Source organism: Xenopus tropicalis, chromosome 2 (assembly GCF_000004195.4).
Source record: "Xenopus tropicalis strain Nigerian chromosome 2, UCB_Xtro_10.0, whole genome shotgun sequence".
NCBI lineage: Eukaryota > Metazoa > Chordata > Amphibia > Anura > Pipidae > Xenopus > Xenopus tropicalis.
In genome coordinates this window covers 7406700-7427067 of record NC_030678.2, presented here as the reverse complement: position 1 = coordinate 7427067, position 20368 = coordinate 7406700, and the positions used below count along the sequence as shown (strand labels likewise).

The window sequence follows — 20368 nt, the reverse complement described above, 5'->3', positions numbered from 1 at the left end:
TGGAGCTTTTTTCAAACTGAGCAGCTCCAGGCTCCACACAATTAGGGATTTCACTTGGGGAGGCCTCAGCCTCTGCCAAGCCTTTAAAGTGGCAGCACCCACTCTCCGGTTCTACCAGCACAGGGGCAACACAACCACTGAACTCTAAACAAACAGGGTTTTCACTCGGGGAGGCCTCAGCCTCTCCCATTGGCCGTGCCATTCCGCCAAGCTACAGGGAAGCGGGAGCACTGTATAGGGACTGTGCCAATATCTCCCACCTGGTTGGTGCATGGTGCGCTGCAGAACATAGTACCCATCCTCCAGGTCTGCCTCTCCTGCCACTAACTGCCCTACTCCATATGCCAGACCCTCATCCCCAGATAGTCCCAGTGACTCACATCTCAGCCAGAACAGGGTCCTCTCTCTGGGATCAGTAGGGATCTCTGGAGTCCAGGAGTAATCCATGCAAGCAAAGAGATCCAATGGGTCAGCGTAGAATCCAGGTGGGGTGCTCATGGTGCCTTTTGGGTCCTGGGATCCTATGCCACTGCTTGCCACCAAATTATGTCACAACCTCAGGGCCGTGAGTTCCCAGACATAGGGCAGGACCCAAAGAGCAAACAGTTGGTATCACAGGATGAGGCGTTTATTGGAGAAATGGCAAGTAGCCATCAGCAGGTTCCCATAAGCCAGTAGGTGGTAGCCAGCCTGCAATCTTGTTCCTTAGGGAGTAGGGAAATACACACAGTTGGGGGGAATCTTCTTGCCGCAGCTAAGGTAGATTCCAGGGAACACAGGGGAGGGGGTCCTGCCGTAGCTAAGGTTACACCCCAGACAAAAGGCTCCTTGGAACTCTTGGCAGCCACCTTTGTAGCCAGAAAGGGAGCAGCCCCTGTCGTAAAACCAAAACAGGATTTGACTCCTTCTGCCAACCCAAAGGCAGCTTCCAGAGGGGCCAATCATAGCTAATCCCACTGGGCCTATGGGAAGCCACCTAGGGAGCATGCCCAGTTCAGTCTTTTGCATTTACTAGACAGAGCACTTCTCTCACAAGGGGTAACTATGTGTATTGTGTCACTATGGGGTCTGGCTCTGTGTGCCCTCACAATAGGGGCAATTATATGGGGAGGGCCAGACAGAGCCGGCTGGCTACACACAATACACACCTAGATGAGATTAACCTACACAATGCATTTGCTACAACAGGTAGGAGGGGGGCAGGGGGTACATTTCAGCATAAACAGAAATATCTAATAGTTTCATCCAACTTATACAGTTTGTTATGTCACAGAGGCCAAACTGTGCCAGAAGGGGTAATATAGGGAAATCGTTGCACAAATACGATATTCCTTCCCAGACATGCTGATTTGCAAATGCAAAGTGACTGACACAGAGTTTGTGCTCTCACTATGGTGTATAGGCTGGGCATCAGCTAATTGGGGCTAACGGTGCCCATACACGGGCTGATTCTAGCTACTGATTTTGCAGCTTATCTGCCAGTGTTTGGACATGAACGACAAGCCTCCTAAACCGACATCTGGCGCACATGGGGGCGGCGACCATATAACAAATCCAGCGCTGCTTTTAGTACGTTATAGAATGGGCAATTCTAAGCAACCCTTCCATTGGTCTGCATTATTTACTATTTATGCTTATTTTTCTATATTCCCTCTCCTATTCATATATCAGTCTCTCATTCAAACCACTCCCTGGTTGCTAAGGTCATTTGGATCCTAGCAACCAAATAGCTGCTGAAACTCCAAACTGGATAGCTGCTTAACAAAAACTGTAATAATGAAAAAACTACTAATAAAAAATGAAGACCAATTGCAAATTGCCTCAGAATATTATTCTCTACATCCTACTAAAAGTTAACTCAAAGGTGAAAAACCCCTTTACCAGAAGGCAGGTGTCAGCGTCCTGTTGAACTGCAACCAATAAGATAAATCAGTGCAGCCTGAAGTTATTGCTGATTGGCTGCTTTTGCACCGATGCACCAGGCCCATACTGGGAAGCAAAATAGGCCCTGGTATTTCAAGTAAACAGAGACCCAAACAGCCCCCCCATAGGCCCAATAAATAGTGACTGTCTGCGGCATTTGCCAGAACCCACAGATTGCCAGTCCGGGCATTAGTAAATCAGTCCCAGTCTGGCAGGAACAGCACAAATCAGAGGGAGCCACTATAAACATCTCTGGTTTATTTACAGGTAAACAATGTCTATAACTCTATTATAACTATAATTACATCCAGTTTATACAGATACAGAGCACACAGCAGCCCAAATGATTGTTTCCTCCAGTAAAAAAAAAAAAAAATATATATATATATATATATATACAGTATATTAGACAATTGTACAAATCCTGATATTCAGCCCTAAACTCTGTGTGCGGATCCTCCGGCTCTCTGGGTTCCCACAAACCTGCACCGCCGGTTCTACCCGCTGCAGCTCCCACAGTGCCAGCGTGATGCCCCGGGCAGTGCCAACTTTCCAACACAGCCTTCTTTGTTATGGAGGCAACGTCCTATCAGCTCAAGGGATACAGAAGGGTTTGTTTATCACCAGGAAAAAGGCAGATAAAGCAAGTGCAAAGTCCCATGTATATTGCCCACAATGCACCTGGCCCCTTCAGGTCGTTCTGGAGGCAAAAACAGGGGGGGGGGGGGGGGGGGGGCACAAGGGAGCTCTGTATTTACCCTGCTTGGGGCATTAAGCACATCACTCTCTTGCTCTTAGGGTTGCCACCATTTTTTCCTATTCATACCAGCCTTTATGGTGGGGGCGGGCGGTGATGTCATTTGGGGGCAGGGAAATGGGCATTCTAGGCAGTGGAATGGATGGGGCTGGGGGGTGGGCAGGGCTAAGGCTGGCCACTTTATAAAAGGTGGGATCTGCCACGTCAGAGAGGGGTTTATAGGTAGGGGTAACATACAGCAGCGGCCCTAGCTGGCGATTTGCTGGCTAACCCGGTTAAATACCGGCTGGGTGGCGACCCTCCTTGCCCCTCAGGCACAGGTATAGAGCCCAGCCTGCACTGTGATTAATGTATAAGGCCCCTTAACTGACCAGCGCTTCAGCCCACCCTTGCATTATTACTTGCCACATTATATATATATATATATGTAAGTCATTATTTGGTTGAACAGGATTTATACTTATATAATATACAGTTTGGTCATTTCCCTATGAGATCAAACTGTAAATTATATCCTTATAAACGGTGCTTAGTGATGTCATCAGTTATAATCGGAGCTTAGTTATGCCATTTCTGTCACATGACTCACTGAAACTTGTATATTATAATAAATCAAGTCCCCCCCTGTTGTAAAATATAAGGATATCAGAAGTCACCTCGGAGTTCCATGACCTGTATAAAAGCACTCGGTCGATGGTCATGGGGCTCTTTGGTGACAATATCCTTATATTTTACAATAGGGGGCACTTTATTCAATATATAATTATATATACAGAGTACACAGCTAAGGTTCCTAGGGAAGGATATCCTTGTACTCCCAGGAATCTATTCCCCGACGGCTACTGTCAGATTTATTCAGGTTACTTCTCATTATTCAATGTTAAATAAAATCTCTTGAGCTGCTCCCCAAAATGGCCCCGCTCCCCGGTACCAGTCTTACTAAGGCAGGCTTGCCCAGTGGGCTTGAGGGCTGCCATGTTTGGTCACGTGACCTCCACTCCCTGGGACTGATTGCCAAATAGGAGCTTGCATGGCAGAAGGCAGTCTGTGTTGGCGGGTGGGGTTGGTTCTTCTTATAACACAATATTTGTGCTTTTATTCAGTGTATTGCATTGAGGTGACATATTTAATGGCAGCGCGACTCACAGGGAAGATCCTGATGCAAAAACTTCATTGAAATAAGACAACGGCCCCCCTTAAGTTTGATCTAAAGGGGTCCCAGAATCCCCAGTGAAGTCTGGCGTAAGGCAGCGGGTGTGCGTTTCTTTGTATAAAACCTGGTTATGGCCCATATATACAGATATAGAACCCAAAGGCACTGACAGTATTGCTGGTTAATCAGAGTAGCAATTTGCTTTCTTCGGCTTTCAAGTTGAAAATATTTGCGCTTTGGGAAACCACAAAGGTCCATTTGTTGATTTGTATCGGATCTTCTGGTTATATGACCATGCTCCGCCCACTTCTGGAACTTGCCCGGTCCTGCGGAGAGAGAAACCAATGAAACAGCAGAAATTTTACAGACATCAGGACATAGAGATACACAGCCTTTATCTTAAAACCCCTTTTACCCCCATCCCTTCTGTATTGTCATTCCCCCTCCTAGAAAGCCAGTAGAGAATATTATATAAAACTATGTCAGTGCTTACTAATCATGTTTCAGCAGGAACAGCCCCCTAAGTTTGCTCATAGCCTGTACAGAGAGATACCATAAAACTATGGCACATAGGGATTCCCCTGTACTAAGCACAATTCAGCAGGAACAGCCCCCTAAGTTTGCTCATAGCCTGTACAGAGAGATACCATAAAACTATGGAACATAGGGATTCCCCTGTACTAAGCACAATTCAGCAGGAACAGCCCCCTAAGTTTGCTCATAGCAATTAAATTGTGCCCCCCTCCCAGCAGCTGCCTATTCTGCCTGCCCCCAGTCCCAGCCCTGTATCAGTGCAGTGTTGCAGTACAACGTATGAGTAAAGAGGCTGTAGAATGCTCTTACAGACTGTCTCCCAGCCCGTTGGGTCGGAGCTTTTCCCGTACAGATATCGAGAGACTTGTAGCTGGGGGGTTTATCCTCGGGCCACTCGTACGAGCGCCTCCCCCTCCTGCCCGGGTTATGGTGCCCTTCATCCTCCGAACTCCAGGAATCGTGCCGGTGGGGCGGGGAGTAACTCCTCCTGTGCCTTTGGGACCTCGAGTATCTGTCGGGGCTTCCCCTTCTCCCTTGATCTCCTCTTTCTGGAGACCTTCTCCTCTCTGTAGGTCTCGACCGCTCAGAACGTGGGTTATATCGACCTCGGGGATCGTTGTCGGGCGAATCATCGCTGTAACTATCGTCATAGCGACGGGGCGGAGAGACGTCTCTTCTTGGGCGCCGGTTGCTTTGTGGATCTCTCCGGTGTCCAGAGGATCTGTCGCTGTGCGGTCTCTCCTGCGCTCTCCAGCTGCTCTCGGAATCGCCCGGCTGTCTGTTCCTCCTCCTGTCTCTGTCTCCATCCAGGGGGTCCCAGGAGCCCATGTTTCTGCGCTGCTGGGAGGAGGAGTTGCTGCTGCGGTGGGAGCTGACAATATGTTCCACCAATGGGGGAAGCTGTATGACTCGGCGCTCCACCTCCCGTATCCCGACCTCGCTGAGGGACGACAACATGCTGGGCTGGTGGGCGGCGCCGCTGTAGTGAGGAGCGGACGTCAGGGGCTGCGCCGGGTTCAGATTCTTTATCTCCGTCTCCAGGAAATCCAGGACTTTGTTGTTGGAAGGCGGGAAGCTCGGCTGCGCGGGGAGTGGGAGGCTGCCCTGCATGGAGAGGTCTAGCGACGCCACCAACACAAGGAGGGAGAAAATGGGAAAAACTGTTAGTGAGGCTCAGGGCAATACAAATAAATACATATTTTTAACCTATAACCCATTAGATGTTTTATCTCCCAATTCTTATCCAATAGTCTTCTGCTGTTTGTGGGCCAAAGGGCCATGGTAATCTTGCCTGTCACCTTCTGCCCCCTACAGTCACCTTCTCCCCCTACTGCCCCTTCTCCAACTACTGCCCCTTCTCCAACTACTGCCCCCCCCTCCTCCCTACTGCCACCTTCTGCCACCTTCTACCCCCAACTGCCACCTTTTCAGTGTTGAACTCTCTAGTCCCTTTAGGAAACCAATTAACCCTTTTCTTACCTCGCTGCAGTAAAGGATTTAGTTGGTAAGAAGAATGCTGGGAGTTTCGATCGGCTCCCGCATAGTATGGCTTATCCATCATCCAAGGGGCCATGCTTTCTACTTGCTTCATGTATCTGTGCCGGGCGATAGCTAGGTAAGAGAATTAACATAAGGCATTGTGGGTAATTCACAGTGAAAAATCTTGCTTACTCTCCTTATCAAACACGACCCCCCCATCACTATAAATAGTTCAGTTCTAGCCTTTTGTTTCACTCATTTACCAAACATTATACGGTCTTTATTTAGCTTTTTAACTCTGCATTCGTCAACACTCGCTATTAACCCCTACAACCACACGGGGGCGACATTATCCCATTTGTGAAGGAAAAATTATTATTCTATTGAACCACACGGGGGCGACATTACCCCATTTGTGCAGGAAAATTAAACTCATTATTCTATTCAACCACACGGGGGCAGCATTACACACACTAGAATGTGGTGTATAAGGTTTATTAGTATTACATGTTCATAGCACAAACGGAGCCTTTAGCCCCAGGCGGATCTGGGAAGTGAATGGGCAGATACTGCAAATGATACACATGCGCTTTCTCCACTTCCTACCTTTTTCTGGGCAGCAGCATTTGGTTGGGCAGCACGGGCACCGGACGTAGCAGCAGCAGCAGTGTGGGCAGCACTGGCACCAGCAAATGCCAATCAGGAGGAAGAGGAGCAAGCCACCCAGGACGATGAAGAGAACCGTCAGCCAATCTGTGGGCACATAAAGAAGCAGTTGAACTACAAATCCCAGAATCCCTTGCAGGACAGCCTAATGCACAGAAAGGCACATCGGGCGGATCCAGAAAGTACAGTCTGGGGGTGCAGTTATCAGTTCCTCCAATCAGAGAGAGAGAAAATGCCAGGAGATGATGGTTAAGGAACTTACGCAGCACAATCAGTTTGACCTCTTTATCGGGGTCCCCCGATGTGTCCCCCGAAGCTTCAACTGTGCAGAAATAGACCCCGTGGTCCCACCACATGACCTCGCTGATCACCAGGTCGGCCTCTGGGGAAGGGAAGAACAGAAAGAAGATAAAACTAGAGAAATGCAGCAAAACCCCCATTTTATAGTTTTCAGGGGACCATAAAAAATGGCGTAAAATCTGGATAATGTATTATGCATTATATAGCAGTGGGACCATAAAGCAACTGTGTAAAATGAGGGAAAACCTCAAATCAGGAGATATAAAACTGAGGTTTCATTGTAAATTTATTTATATGACAAACTAATAGAAAATGCACATAGGTGCCACTAGAGGTCACTATACTGCCCATCTATACATATAAATTCATTAGAGAAAATCATGCAGAAAATGCATGTAAGAGCCACTAGAGGTCGCTATACTGCCCATCTATACATATAAATTCATTAGAGAAAATCCTGCAGAAAATGCATGTAAGAGCCACTAGAGGTCGCTATACTGCCCATCTATACATATAAATTCATGAGAAAATCCTGCAGAAATGCATGTAAGAGCCACTAGAGGTCGCTATACTGCCCATCTATACATATAAATTCATTAGAGAAAATCCTGCAGAAATGCATGTAAGAGCCACTAGAGGTCACTATACTGCCCATCTATACATTTAAATTCATTAGAGAAAATCCTGCAGAAATGCATGTAAGAGCCACTAGAGGTCGCTATACTGCCCATCTATACATATAAATTTATTAGAGAAAATCCTGCAGAAATGCATGTAAGAGCCACTAGAGGTCGCTATACTGCCCATCTATACATATAAATTCATTAGAGAAAATCCTGCAGAAATGCATGTAAGAGCCACTAGAGGTCACTATACTGCCCATCTATACATTTAAATTCATTAGAGAAAATCCTGCAGAAATGCATGTAAGAGCCACTAGAGGTCGCTATACTGCCCATCTATACATATAAATTTATTAGAGAAAATCCTGCAGAAATGCATGTAAGAGCCACTAGAGGTCGCTATACTGCCCATCTATACATATAAATTCATTAGAGAAAATCCTGCAGAAAATGCATGTAAGAGCCACTAGAGGTCGCTATACTGCCAAACTATACATATAAATTCATTAGAGAAAATCCTGCAGAAAATGCATGTAAGAGCCACTAGAGGTCGCTATACTGCCCATCTATACATATAAATTCATTAGAGAAAATCCTGCAGAAATGCATGTAAGAGCCACTAGAGGTCGCTATACTGCCCATCTATACATATAAATTCATTAGAGAAAATCCTGCAGAAAATGCATGTAAGAGCCACTAGAGGTCGCTATACTGCCCAACTATACATATAAATTCATTAGAGAAAATCCTGCAGAAAATGCATGTAAGAGCCACTAGAGTTCGCTATACTGCCCAACTATACATATAAATTCATTAAAGAAAATCCTGCAGAAAATGCATGTAAGAGCCACTAGAGGTCGCTATACTGCCCATCTATACATATAAATTCATAAGAGAAAATCCTGCAGAAAATGCATGTAAGAGCCACTAGAGGTCACTCTAATACCTACCTATGCACATTCATTACAAAAAAATTCTACAGAAAATGCATCTAGGTACTGCCTAGCTATTACACATTTACTGCCACTAGAGGTCCCTCTAATACCATCCTTTACAATACACACGCAGAGAATATCCTACAGTAGATGCATCTTGCTGCCACTAGAGGTCACTATAATGCCTACCTATGAACCCAAATTCATTAGAGAAAATCTACAGAGAATACTTCTGTATTGTACATCTGGCAGTTTGACAAGTGTCGGTTGGGCAGATGCCAGGAGAACACATAATGCCAAGGGTAATGTCTTCTGGAGGAATAATTATGGGCTGGGGCTGTTTCCATGGTTTGGGCCCCTGGTTCCACTAAAGCATTTAGGCTACAGGGTACAATGACATTCCTAGGTTTCCTGACAGACAGCAGGACTCCCACCGAGACAGACAGACAGCACATATGTAGGGTGACAGCCACTGACAGACAGAGCTAATGTGACAGATGGGGGCTGTGGGGGGGGCGAGGTGCTGGCGGCTGCTGAGCAGGTGGAACATAACGGAACCTGACAGAACCGCAGGGAAGGAACAAGTGAATTCCCTTTATGCACAAATCAACCCTCACTTCCCCTGGCGCCCACTTCCTTCCCCCCATAACCCCCAAACCAAAGGCATCATGGGAAAATCACCAACACAAAAATCACAATCATTATGCACCCACGGGCTCAGCAATAACTTCATATCCTCCCATACAAGCGACTGAATGTACCGGTTATATTGTCTGGTAAATCAGAGCTTTGGCTGCCAATTATATCTGTCACCACCTGATGGCGCTGTTTATTTAAAGCTAAATTAGGAGTCGTTTCCTTTTCTTATCTGAATCACTTATAGTGCAAATCCAGATAGGATCTGTGCCACTGTGACAGAATGCTCTGTTATACAGATAGCTAGAATCTCAGCCATAAAGCAGGGCAGGACTGCTGCTTACAATGGGGGGGATCAGATAGGATCTGTGCCACTGTGACAGAATGCTCTGTTATACAGATAGCTAGAATCTCAGCCATAAAGCAGGGCAGGACTGCTGCTTACAATGGGGGGATCAGATAGGATCTGTGCCACTGTGACAGAATGCTCTGTTATACAGATAGCTAGAATCTCAGCCATAAAGCAGGGCAGGACTGCTGCTTACAATGGGGGGATCAGATAGGATCTGTACCACTGTGACAGAATGCTCTGTTATACAGATAGCTAGAATCTCAGCCATAAAGCAGGGCAGGACTGCTGCTTACAATGGGGGGGATCAGATAGGATCTGTGCCACTGTGACAGAATGCTCTGTTATACAGATAGCTAGAATCTCAGCCATAAAGCAGGGCAGGACTGCTGCTTACAATGGGGGGGATCAGATAGGATCTGTGCCACTGTGACAGAATGCTCTGTTATACAGATAGCTAGAATCTCAGCCATAAAGCAGGGCAGGACTGCTGCTTACAATGGGGGGGGGGGGATAGGATCTGTGCCACTGTGACAGAATGCTCTGTTATACAGATAGCTAGAATCTCAGCCATAAAGCAGGGCAGGACTGCTGCTTACAATGGGGATCTGACTCCCACCCACACAATTTGGAAGATACCTAGTGGGCCGGCCGGTTACATTACTGCTACGTAGGGACAAGCTCTATCTGATTGGGCCACTGAGAAACTGTCACCTGTGTGGCCCCAGTGTTTTCTGTCCAGTGAAAATCAGACTCTAAAACAAGGGGGAGGGGCAAGAACAAAAATTTGGACTCCTCCCTTTGCAGCCCAGGAAGTTTACATTGAACCAAACATGGCCAGACAGGAAGTACATCTATTGTGAGGATTTAATGTTCCCTCCCACTAATTCTACCCCACGGAAACATTCACCCCGACAGGGAGGGGCTTATACTCGGGGTCAGAGGGCACTTACTATTCTGAATGGTGATTTTGCGCTGCCGGTAATCCACCCCCAGCACCGGCTCGTTCTGCCCCCGCTTCTGGATGACGATGCGCACCTCCCGCTGGTTGTCGTTGCAGTCGTTAGTGGGGTCCTGATTGAGGCTCAGCGACGCCTGATAGGCTGGGGGGAAACTGCCGTTACTCTTATGTGCAATGTAAGAGCCAATAGAATGCAGCAGAGTTCAGTTCGCTTCCAGCTACATTGTTTCAGGAGTCAGAACTGCCAGTGCAGGGAATGGATCAGGACTTACCTGCGGAGAAGTAATCAAAGATGGGGTCCTTGCAGAAGGACTTGTACTTCCACGTGACGGCCACGTCCTGGATCTGCGCCGAGGTGCTGTAGTCGCACTTGAGGATAATGGTGGAGAAGAGCATCGTGTACCTCTGTGTGTCCTGAACCGTCACCAGCAGCGCCCGGGCCCCTGTAACGCAACCGGAGACTTTATCAGCCTGCGCTACTACTACTACATTCCTACAGAGTCAGCTGCTCCCCCAAACCGGAGACTTTATCAGCCTGCGCTACTACTACTACATTCCTACAGAGTCAGCTGCTCCCCCAAACCGGAGACTTTATCAGCCTGCGCTACTACTACTACATTCCTACAGAGTCAGCTGCTCCCCCAAACCAGAGACTTTATCAGCCTGCAATACTATTACTACATTCCTACAGAGTCAGCTGCTCCCCCAAACCGGAGACTTTATCAGCCTGCGCTACTACTACTACATTCCTACAGAGTCAGCTGCTCCCCCAAACCGGAGACTTTATCAGCCTGCGCTACTATTACTACATTCCTACAGAGTCAGCTGCTCCCCCAAATTGGAGACTTTATCAGCCTGCGCTACTATTACTACATTCCTACGGAGAGTCAGCTGCTCCCCCAAATTGGAGACTTTATCAGCCTGTGCTACTATTACTACATTCCTACGGAGAGTCAGCTGCTCCCCCATTGGCAGAGATAAACACAGCGGAAGATCCTTCTCATTTCCCCTTTAATCCCCCCAGCGCAGGAATATAAAGTCTGCAGCTCGCGGTGCTTGTGCCAACGGCCTTCAGTTTGGATCAATAACAGAGCAGACAGGGCGGCAGCGCCGACGGCCCATAAATCAGTTACACGGTACCAGACCCAATAAATAAACGGCCAATAAGTCAGCGGCCGGGAACTCAGAGTGTTAGTAAATGTCAGTTATGGCCCCAGACAAGAGGAACATGGCTGGGAGTATTACTTTTTGTGTATTTCAAGGGAAACTAAGCACAATTCAGCAGGAACAGCCCCCTAAGTTTGCTCATAGCCTGTACAGAAAGATACCATAAAACTATGGCACATAGGGATTCCCCTGTACTAAGCACAATTCAGCAGGAACAGCCCCCTAAGTTTGCTCATAGCCTGTACAGAGAGATACCATAAAACTATGGCAGCATAGGGATTCCCCTGTACTAAGCACAATTCAGCAGGAACAGCCCCCTAAGTTTGCTCATAGCCTGTACAGAGAGATACCATAAAACTATGGCAGCATAGGGATTCCCCTGTACTAAGCACAATTCAGCAGGAACAGCCCCCTAAGTTTGCTCATAGCCTGTACAGAGAGATACCATAAAACTATGGCACATAGGGATTCCCCTGTACTAAGCACAATTCAGCAGGAACAGCCCCCTAAGTTTGCTCATAGCCTGTACAGAGAGATTCCATAAAACTATGGCACATAGGGATTCCCCTGTACTAAGCACAATTCAGCAGGAACAGCCCCCTAAGTTTGCTCATAGCCTGTACAAAGAGATACCATAAAACTATGGCACATAGGGATTCCCCTGTACTAAGCACAATTCAGCAGGAACAGCCCCCTAAGTTTGCTCATAGCCTGTACAGAGAGAGACCATAAAACTATGGCACATAGGGATTCCCCTGTACTAAGCACAATTCAGCAGGAACAGCCCCCTAAGTTTGCTCATAGCCTGTACAGAGAGATACCATAAAACTATGGCACATAGGGATTCCCCTGCACTAAGCACAATTCAGCAGGAACAGCCCCCTAAGTTTGCTCATAGCCTGTACAAAGAGATACCATAAAACTATGGCCCCCAGCAAAGGCACCAGTGAAACATGGCGGCAATTTCTATTATCTGTAATAAAGGATTATCTCTCTCATACACACACACAGCGTCTGCACCCAGATCTCAGCAGTGCACTTTGCCCCTGGAACTGCCAAAAGCACAATAACCGGAAAATGTCAGGTACTTAGTAAGGCAGTGCCTACCCAGTTACACATAACTATAAACCCAGTGAGAATGAGGAATGAATGGGTATTGGGGAGTTGTATCAGGAGTCAGAACCAGCAGTGCAGGGAAGGGAAAGGGACAGACACAGTGTCAGTTACACATAACTATAAACCCAGTGAGAATGAGGAATGAATGGATATTGGGGAGTTGTATCAGGAGTCAGAACCAGCAGTGCAGGGAAGGGAAAGGGACAGACACAGTGACAGTTACACATAACTATAAACCCAGTGAGAATGAGGAATGAATGGATATTGGGGAGTTGTATCAGGAGTCAGAACCAGCAGTGCAGGGAAGGGAAAGGGACAGACACAGTGTCAGTTACACATAACTATAAACCCAGTGAGAATGAGGAATGAATGGATATTGGGGAGTTGTATCAGGAGTCAGAACCAGCAGTGCAGGGAAGGGAAAGGGACAGACACAGTGACAGTTACACATAACTATAAACCCAGTGAGAATGAGGAATGAATGGATATTGGGGAGTTGTATCAGGAGTCAGAACCAGCAGTGCAGGGAAGGGAAAGGGACAGACACAGTGTCAGTTACACATAACTATAAACCCAGTGAGAATGAGGAATGAATGGATATTGGGGAGTTGTATCAGGAGTCAGAACCAGCAGTGCAGGGAAGGGAAAGGGACAGACACAGTGACAGTTACACATAACTATAAACCCAGTGAGAATGAGGGATGAATGGGTATTGGGGAGTCGCTTTTTCATGTCAGGGCTCAGTTTGCCTTTAAAAGCCGCCGTACAGGAATTATTATATAAACTTGCAGAACCGCACAGGAGATTCAGGCATGGAGCCCGGCCGCAAGCGATAAGGATTGGCCTCTAACTCCCAGCCCATTGTTACCTTTGCTAACGAGATACTAAATGTAAATACACCAATCAGTGAGCCTGTTGTGGTTACCCATAATCATAGGAAAATACAATTAGCTAACATTTAATTTCCTATTACTGATAGCACTTCCCTTATATCCCTAATGGCACCGGCGTAGGCACCGCTCACTGTACCCATCTCACTCCTGTATTATACGGGGTAATGTACCCCCTACTGTAAATGATAAGGATATTAGCAGTCACTGAGGGGTTCTGTGCCCATATAAAGGCACAAGGCTGCAGGCTGAGTTATACAGGGAACTCTGAGTATCCCTCATGTATTATAAGGGATAATGTACCCCCTACTGTAAATGATAAGGATATTAGCAGTCACTGAGGGGTTCTGTGCCCCCCATATAAAGGCACAAGGCTGCAGGCTGAGTTATACAGGGAACTCTGAGTATCACTCATGTATTATAAGGGATAATGTACCCCCTACTGTAAATGATAAGGATATTAGCAGTCACTGAGGGGTTCTGTGCCCATATAAAGGCACAAGGCTGCAGGCTGAGTTATACAGGGAACTCTGAGTATCACTCATGTATTATAAGGGATAATGTACCCCCTACTGTAAATGATAAGGATATTAGCAGTCACTGAGGGGTTCTGTGCCCATATAAAGGCACAAGGCTGCAGGCTGAGTTATACAGGGAACTCTGAGTATCACTCATGTATTATAAGGGATAATGTACCCCCTACTGTAAATGATAAGGATATTAGCAGGCACTGAGGGGTTCTGTGCCCATATAAAGGCACAAGGCTGCAGGCTGAGTTATACAGGGAACTCTGGGACACTGCCCTGCGGCACCTCAAGGTCACCGTGCGTCGGCAGCCTCTGCGCCAGAGAAACAATCGCCTATAAAGAGACACGGGCAGCGGAAGTGAAGGGCAAGTTGAGATAAGAGCAAAAATACAGGTTTTTCCTGACACTTTAACTTTTTGTTCTGCGCAGGATTCAAGTTCTCCCATTGGCTGCGGAGCTCGTTTCTTCCTCTGAACTGTGAATCTCGGCAGCCACTGAATGGGAACGCTGGAAAGTATCCGTACTCCCTGCTACACAGAGCGCTTTATTGCTCATAATGGGAAAAGTAACGGCAATGAAATTCCAGGAATGTCCCAGAGTAGCCACCCTGCCCCTCGGCCAATCATTACGGCTCAAATAGCATTGCCCCTCTGAATAGTGGTATTTATACTACTTTTATTTCCTTATATCCACAGCACCATAGAGCAGTATGGGAGAATTACATGCCCAGAACATTCCTTCTCTGTATATTTGTATTTATACATATGGTTAGGGGGTGCCATAGTGTTTCCCTTAGACAGTACAGTATGGGGTACAGCTTATTGTGTGCCCAGAACATTCCTTCTCTGTATATTTGTATTTATACATATGGGTAGGGGGTGCCATAGTGTTTCCCTTAGACAGTACAGTATGGGGGTACAACTTATTGTGTGCCCAGAACATTCCCTCTCTGTATATTTGTATTTATACATATGGGTAGGGGGTGCCATAGTGTTTCCCTTAGACAGTACAGTATGGGGGTACAGCTTATTGTGTGCCCAGAACATTCCTTCTCTGTATATTTGTATTTATACATATGGGTAGGAGGTGCCATAGTGTTTCCCTTAGACAGTACAGTATGGGGGTACAGCTTATTGTGTGCCCAGAACATTCCCTCTCTGTATATTTGTATTTATACATATGGGTAGGAGGTGCCATAGTGTTTCCCTTAGACAGTACAGTATGGGGGTACAGCTTATTGTGTGCCCAGAACATTCCTTCTCTGTATATTTGTATTTATACATATGGGTAGGGGGTGCCATAGTGTTTCCCTTAGACAGTACAGTATGGGGGTACAGCTTATTGTGTGCCCAGAACATTCCTTCTCTGTATATTTGTATTTATACATATGGGTAGGGGGTGCCATAGTGTTTCCCTTAGACAGTACAGTATGGGGGTACAGCTTATTGTGTGCCCAGAACATTCCTTCTCTGTATATTTGTATTTATACATATGGGTAGGGGGTGCCATAGTGTTTCCCTTAGACAGTACAGTATGGGGGTACAGCTTATTGTGTGCCCAGAACATTCCTTCTCTGTATATTTGCAGTTTTGCAAACAAGGAAGTTTGTGAAGTTTTGCCGCCAGTCATTCAATTCAGTAGAAATTTTCTATTTACTAAAATCGACCCAAAATCCTTTTCTAATTCAATAATAAAACAAAAGGTCTAATTCAGCGGCTCTATAGAAGGGGGGGACGGGGTGCGGGGCACGGGGAACTCTAGTGAGTTATTTCAATGGTGCAACAAAGAATAAACCTCGGAATTGTTCCATGTTCCCAATGAGAGACTTTGCCTGATTTATTGATAAATCCCGGAAGGGGGGGGGAACAGTAGCAAATTCAATAAACCCCGCAGGCGTCTCACACACTGTTACCTTAGAGTAAATAACTTCTTACTGCGCCCAGAGCATTCCACTTACATGTAGTTATTTACAGGTTTAAACTGCAACAGAGGAGACAAAGCTTTTCAGTTCTGGGGACACATTTGAGCAGGAACAGCCTTTTTGCACCGGCAACGGCACGAGGCTGCCCCTACAGAGGGGCCCATTGTGAGTCTGGCATTCTGTTACCACAACAACACATTCAGAATGAGGAGAGCTCAAGCAGAGGCCCAAGCTCCACCCCCTCATTTACATATGTAAAACAACAAGCAATCTGAGGCACAGTTGGAAAGTATCACGGGGGGGGGGGGGGAACGGGGGGCAGTGGGCTTCTAGTTTCCCAGCACACACAGTTGTGCCTGGCTATGGGCTGTGTTTGCCCCTCCAGGACTCCTAGTGCCCAACAGTGTTGCCACCCATGTCTCCCTAAGGGGCAAAACTGGGGTAAATCAAAATAGATTATTTTGGGGCAATATAAAATACAGGTTTTTAGTGCTTTGGAAATCAGTTTGGCCCCATGGGGGGAGGTGCAACCCATGTAATGGCAGCAATTTAACCCCCTGATCACCAGATGCTGTACAGGTTGCACATACCTATAAATTATGGGAGTGGGAGGGGGGGGGGGGCTGTCGGTTTCTCCAATACTCCCCCACCGCTCATGTCAGCCCCACTGCCCTGGTTTCCATCAAGGAAATCAGTAAATCAAAGCCTTCATGCTTTCCCAGAATTCTTGCCATTTTGCATAAAGAGGGGGCGGAGATTTGGTCATTATTTATTCTCTCCTTAATATTAAACCTGCCCATAATATATATATATATATATATATTTCCCTATGGGACCAAACTATAAATTATATCCTTATAAACGGTCATCAGTTATAATGGGCGCGTAGTGATGTCATTTCGGTCACATGACTCACTGAAACTTGTATATTATGATAAATAATGTGCCCCCTGTTGTAAAATATAAGGATATTAGAAATCACCTTGGAGTTCCATAACCATATAAAAGCGCAAGGACTTATAATATCCTTATATTTTACACCAGGGGGTACTTTATTCACTACATAATCCGGCACACCCCCCCCACCAGACTTACTCAGGAATGTGAGTGACAGAAGCACAGCAGGGAGGGGAATACACTGCCTCATTAGGCCCTGATTACTGCCCCCCCCCCACCCCCTGATGCCCCGCTGGCAGCATTCCTCTCCCCTCTAACCCCTGCCATTCTCTGCCAGTCCTGCTCTTTACGCCTCATTGGTTTCAGGACTGAGAAATCATTAACAAGTGAGACACAAACACAAATTACAGGGGGGGGTGGGGTTGCGCTTTATAACAATTGCCCGGTCAGGCACAAACCTACCCCATTCTGGAAGCGCAGGCATTGGCATCTCAGTGAGACACTGGCACAGAGGGAGCTTGGCATGCTATGGGCAGGATGTGGGCACCCCCACCCTGCCAATGAAAATCTTTGCCAAATACCCCCATTTGCATTCCCAGGTTGGCATTTTACCTGCTGCCATGGCAACCATACAGAAGTGGCATGACGCAGCCCCTAATCACTGGGTGCCCCCCACCCCTATGGCAGCGCACAAAGCCCTCAGATTTTATTGCAGAAACCCCACTGTGGGCAGGAACTGATGGGCGCTGATACTATATATATATATATATACCATTATGTCATATGTTGCCAACCCCCATGTGCCCTGCAGGCTGTACCTGCCCGGGACCCCATGTCTGTGCCAAACTGCCAGTCCAGGAATGCATCACAGGGGTGGTTTAATACATTATAGAACTGCCTCTTTTAAGCAACTTTTCAATTGGTCTTCATTTTTTATAGTTTTTTTAATCATCTCCTGACCCTTTGCAGCTTTCAAATGGGGGTCACTGACCCCGGCAGCCAAACCCTATTGCTCTGTGAGGCTCCAGTTTTATTGTTACTTTCTATTCAGCCCCTCCCCTATTCATTAAACATCTTCTCATTCAACCTGCTCCCTGGTCGCTAAGGTAATTTGGACCCTAGCAACCAGATAGCTGTTAAAACTCCAAACTACAGAGCTCCTGAAGAATAAGTGAAATACCTAAAACTACAAATAATAAAATACCAATTGCAAATTGTCCCAGAATATTACTCTCTACATCATACTAAGAGTTTACTCCAAGGTGTAACGTCCCCTTTAAGTTCCCAGGGATCAGCAGAGAAGCCTGAGGGTACCGGGCCCAGTATAGGGGGCTGTCACAAGGGGCCACAACTCCCATCATGCTCAGCCATACTGGGGGGCTCACTAGGAACCACATGAGAGAGGTAAGGGGGGGTAGTGGGAGGGACGCAGGGGGCCCTGGTGAGGCAAGAGAAGGGCTGGGGGGGCTCATTGCCAATGCTGCTGGGAGTTGTAGTTGTAGCTAGGGAAGTGCATATACAACACACTAGTCTATGTAGGAATGTGCCTGTGAGAGCCCAGAGCGGCCCGGGGGGGGGGGTTCCCAGCAGTTGCTGAGCCTGTAGCGCCTGTAGCCATTGCACCTGTACAGGTGGGACTCACTGCGCATGCGTACCGCTCCCAGCACTCACTATCGGTACCCACCTACCCACCTGCCCCGCCGGTATTGCCCCATACATACCGTACCCCCCTCACTCACCGGACAGTACCCCGGCACAGAGCAGCAGTGCCCGCAGGAACATGGTACCGGGCAGGTGGGCTCCCTCCCGGAGGCTCCGGCTTCTCTCTCTCCGCCTGTCGGTACCGACTCTCCGCTCCCCCCGGTACTGACTCTCCCCCGCCCCCCGGTACCGGTGTGAGTGCAGGGAATCCCCAGTGAAACTCCGGGCGCCTCTCCGAAACTTCCTCCCCTCCCCCAGCCGGAGCCGCACTGGTGAGACTGGTTCCCTCTCCTCCCTACTGGCCCGTCACTCCCAGCCCCGCCTCCTCCTCCCTTCTACTGCGCCGGGAATGTGCTACCTGCCGCCTGTCATAGCACTACAACCCCCAGCATCCCCCACTCCACTAAACCTGACCCATACAACCTGCCGCCTGTCATAGCACTACAACTCCCAGCATCCCCCACTCCACTAAACCCGACCCATGCAACCTGCCGCCTGTCATAGCACTACAACTCCCAGCATCCCCCACTCCACTAAACCTGACCCATACAACCTGCCGCCTGTCATAGCACTACAACTCCCAGCATCCCCCACTCCACTAAACCTGACCCATACAACCTGCCGCCTGTCATAGCACTACAACTCCCAGCATCCCCCACTCCACTAAACCTGACCTATACAACCTGCCGCCTGTCATAGCACTACAACTCCCAGCATCCCCCACTCCACTAAACCTGACCCATACAACCTGCCGCCTGTCATAGCACTACAACTCCCAGCATCCCCCACTCCACTAAACCTGACCTATACAACCTGCCGCCTGTCATAGCACTACAACTCCCAGCATCCCCCACTCCACTAAACCTGACCTATACAACCTGCCGCCTGTCATAGCACTACAACTCCCAGCATCCCCCACTCCACTAAACCTGACCCATACAACCTGCCGCCTGTCATAGCACTACAACTCCCAGCATCCCCCACTCCACTAAACCTGACCTATACAACCTGCCGCCTGTCATAGCACTACAACTCCCAGCATCCCCCACTCCACTAAACCTGACCTATACAACCTGCCGGCCTCCAGCTGTGATTGGACTACAATTCTCAATTGCAACTCTGTCCCTGTAACTACTACTACTTTCCTGGGCTCCAGTTCATGTGTGTGGGGGCAATAAGCTGCTGGTTAGGGGGAGCCCAATACTGGGGTAACTGCTATAAGCAGGTTCTGTTTAAATTCCATTTGACATCTTGGGCCTATTTACCAACGCTGGGCAGTAACCCATAGCAACCAATCACAATTGTTCCACCTGCCACTGGCTGATAAAAAGCTCATCACTGATTGGTTCCTATAGGTTACTGCTGAGGTACAACTGAATGGTTGCTATGGGCTACTGCCTGGGCAAAAATTGCTAAATGGGCCCCAGAATGTTCAGATGACAGGAGCGTGTGATGATTTACTGATTAAGTGCAAGTACCCAGGTACCAGGGGGCGGGGCTTGGGCACATACTTACCTGCCCTGCTATAACTGGGAGCAGTGACCAATGAAAACCTTATCTGAGGCAGGATTGTGTGCGGCCATCTTTATCCACCTGCAGAGGGAAGCTCCGCCCAGCCTGTAGGGTTTAGTGGAACTACACATATTACATATACATAATAAAGGCTTGAGGGCAGAAGCTCAGCGGCCTATAGAGTGTAGTCTCTCAGGCACTAGCCCCTCCCCCTAAGGACTGAGAGACAGGCGCTCGCTTATTGGGCAGAACCCTGATACCCAGTAATACCCACAGATTGTGACATTCAGGGCTCCCCTTGGTGTAAATGGAACACCCTGT

At 47.7% G+C, this 20368-nt stretch overlaps 1 protein-coding gene across 1 annotated transcript; it reads right to left on the bottom strand.

Moving 5' to 3' along the window:
• Positions 1–2161: 2161 nt before the first annotated feature.
• Positions 2162–18851, bottom strand: ildr1 (immunoglobulin-like domain containing receptor 1). The gene is made up of 8 exons (XM_002940921.5): positions 18574–18851; positions 10589–10759; positions 10309–10458; positions 6775–6894; positions 6453–6599; positions 5847–5978; positions 4677–5485; positions 2162–4159 (listed from the first exon to the last, which is right to left on the bottom strand). The coding sequence occupies exons 1-8, from the start codon at positions 18614–18616 to the stop codon at positions 4118–4120; spliced, it is 1614 nt and encodes a 537-aa protein (XP_002940967.1). The 5' UTR covers positions 18617–18851; the 3' UTR covers positions 2162–4117.
• Positions 18852–20368: the final 1517 nt, after the last annotated feature.

Coding starts and splice junctions, on each gene's coding strand:
- ildr1 (XM_002940921.5), bottom strand. CDS start 18,616: ATGTTCCTGCGGGCACTGCTGCTCTGTGCCGGGGTACTGTCCG. Junction 6,895..10,308: donor CAAAATCACCATTCAGAATA/GTAAGTGCCCTC, acceptor TCCCTTCCCCAG/AGGCCGACCTGGTGATCAGC. Junction 5,979..6,452: donor ATGCTGCTGCCCAGAAAAAG/GTAGGAAGTGGA, acceptor TCTCTTACCTAG/CTATCGCCCGGCACAGATAC.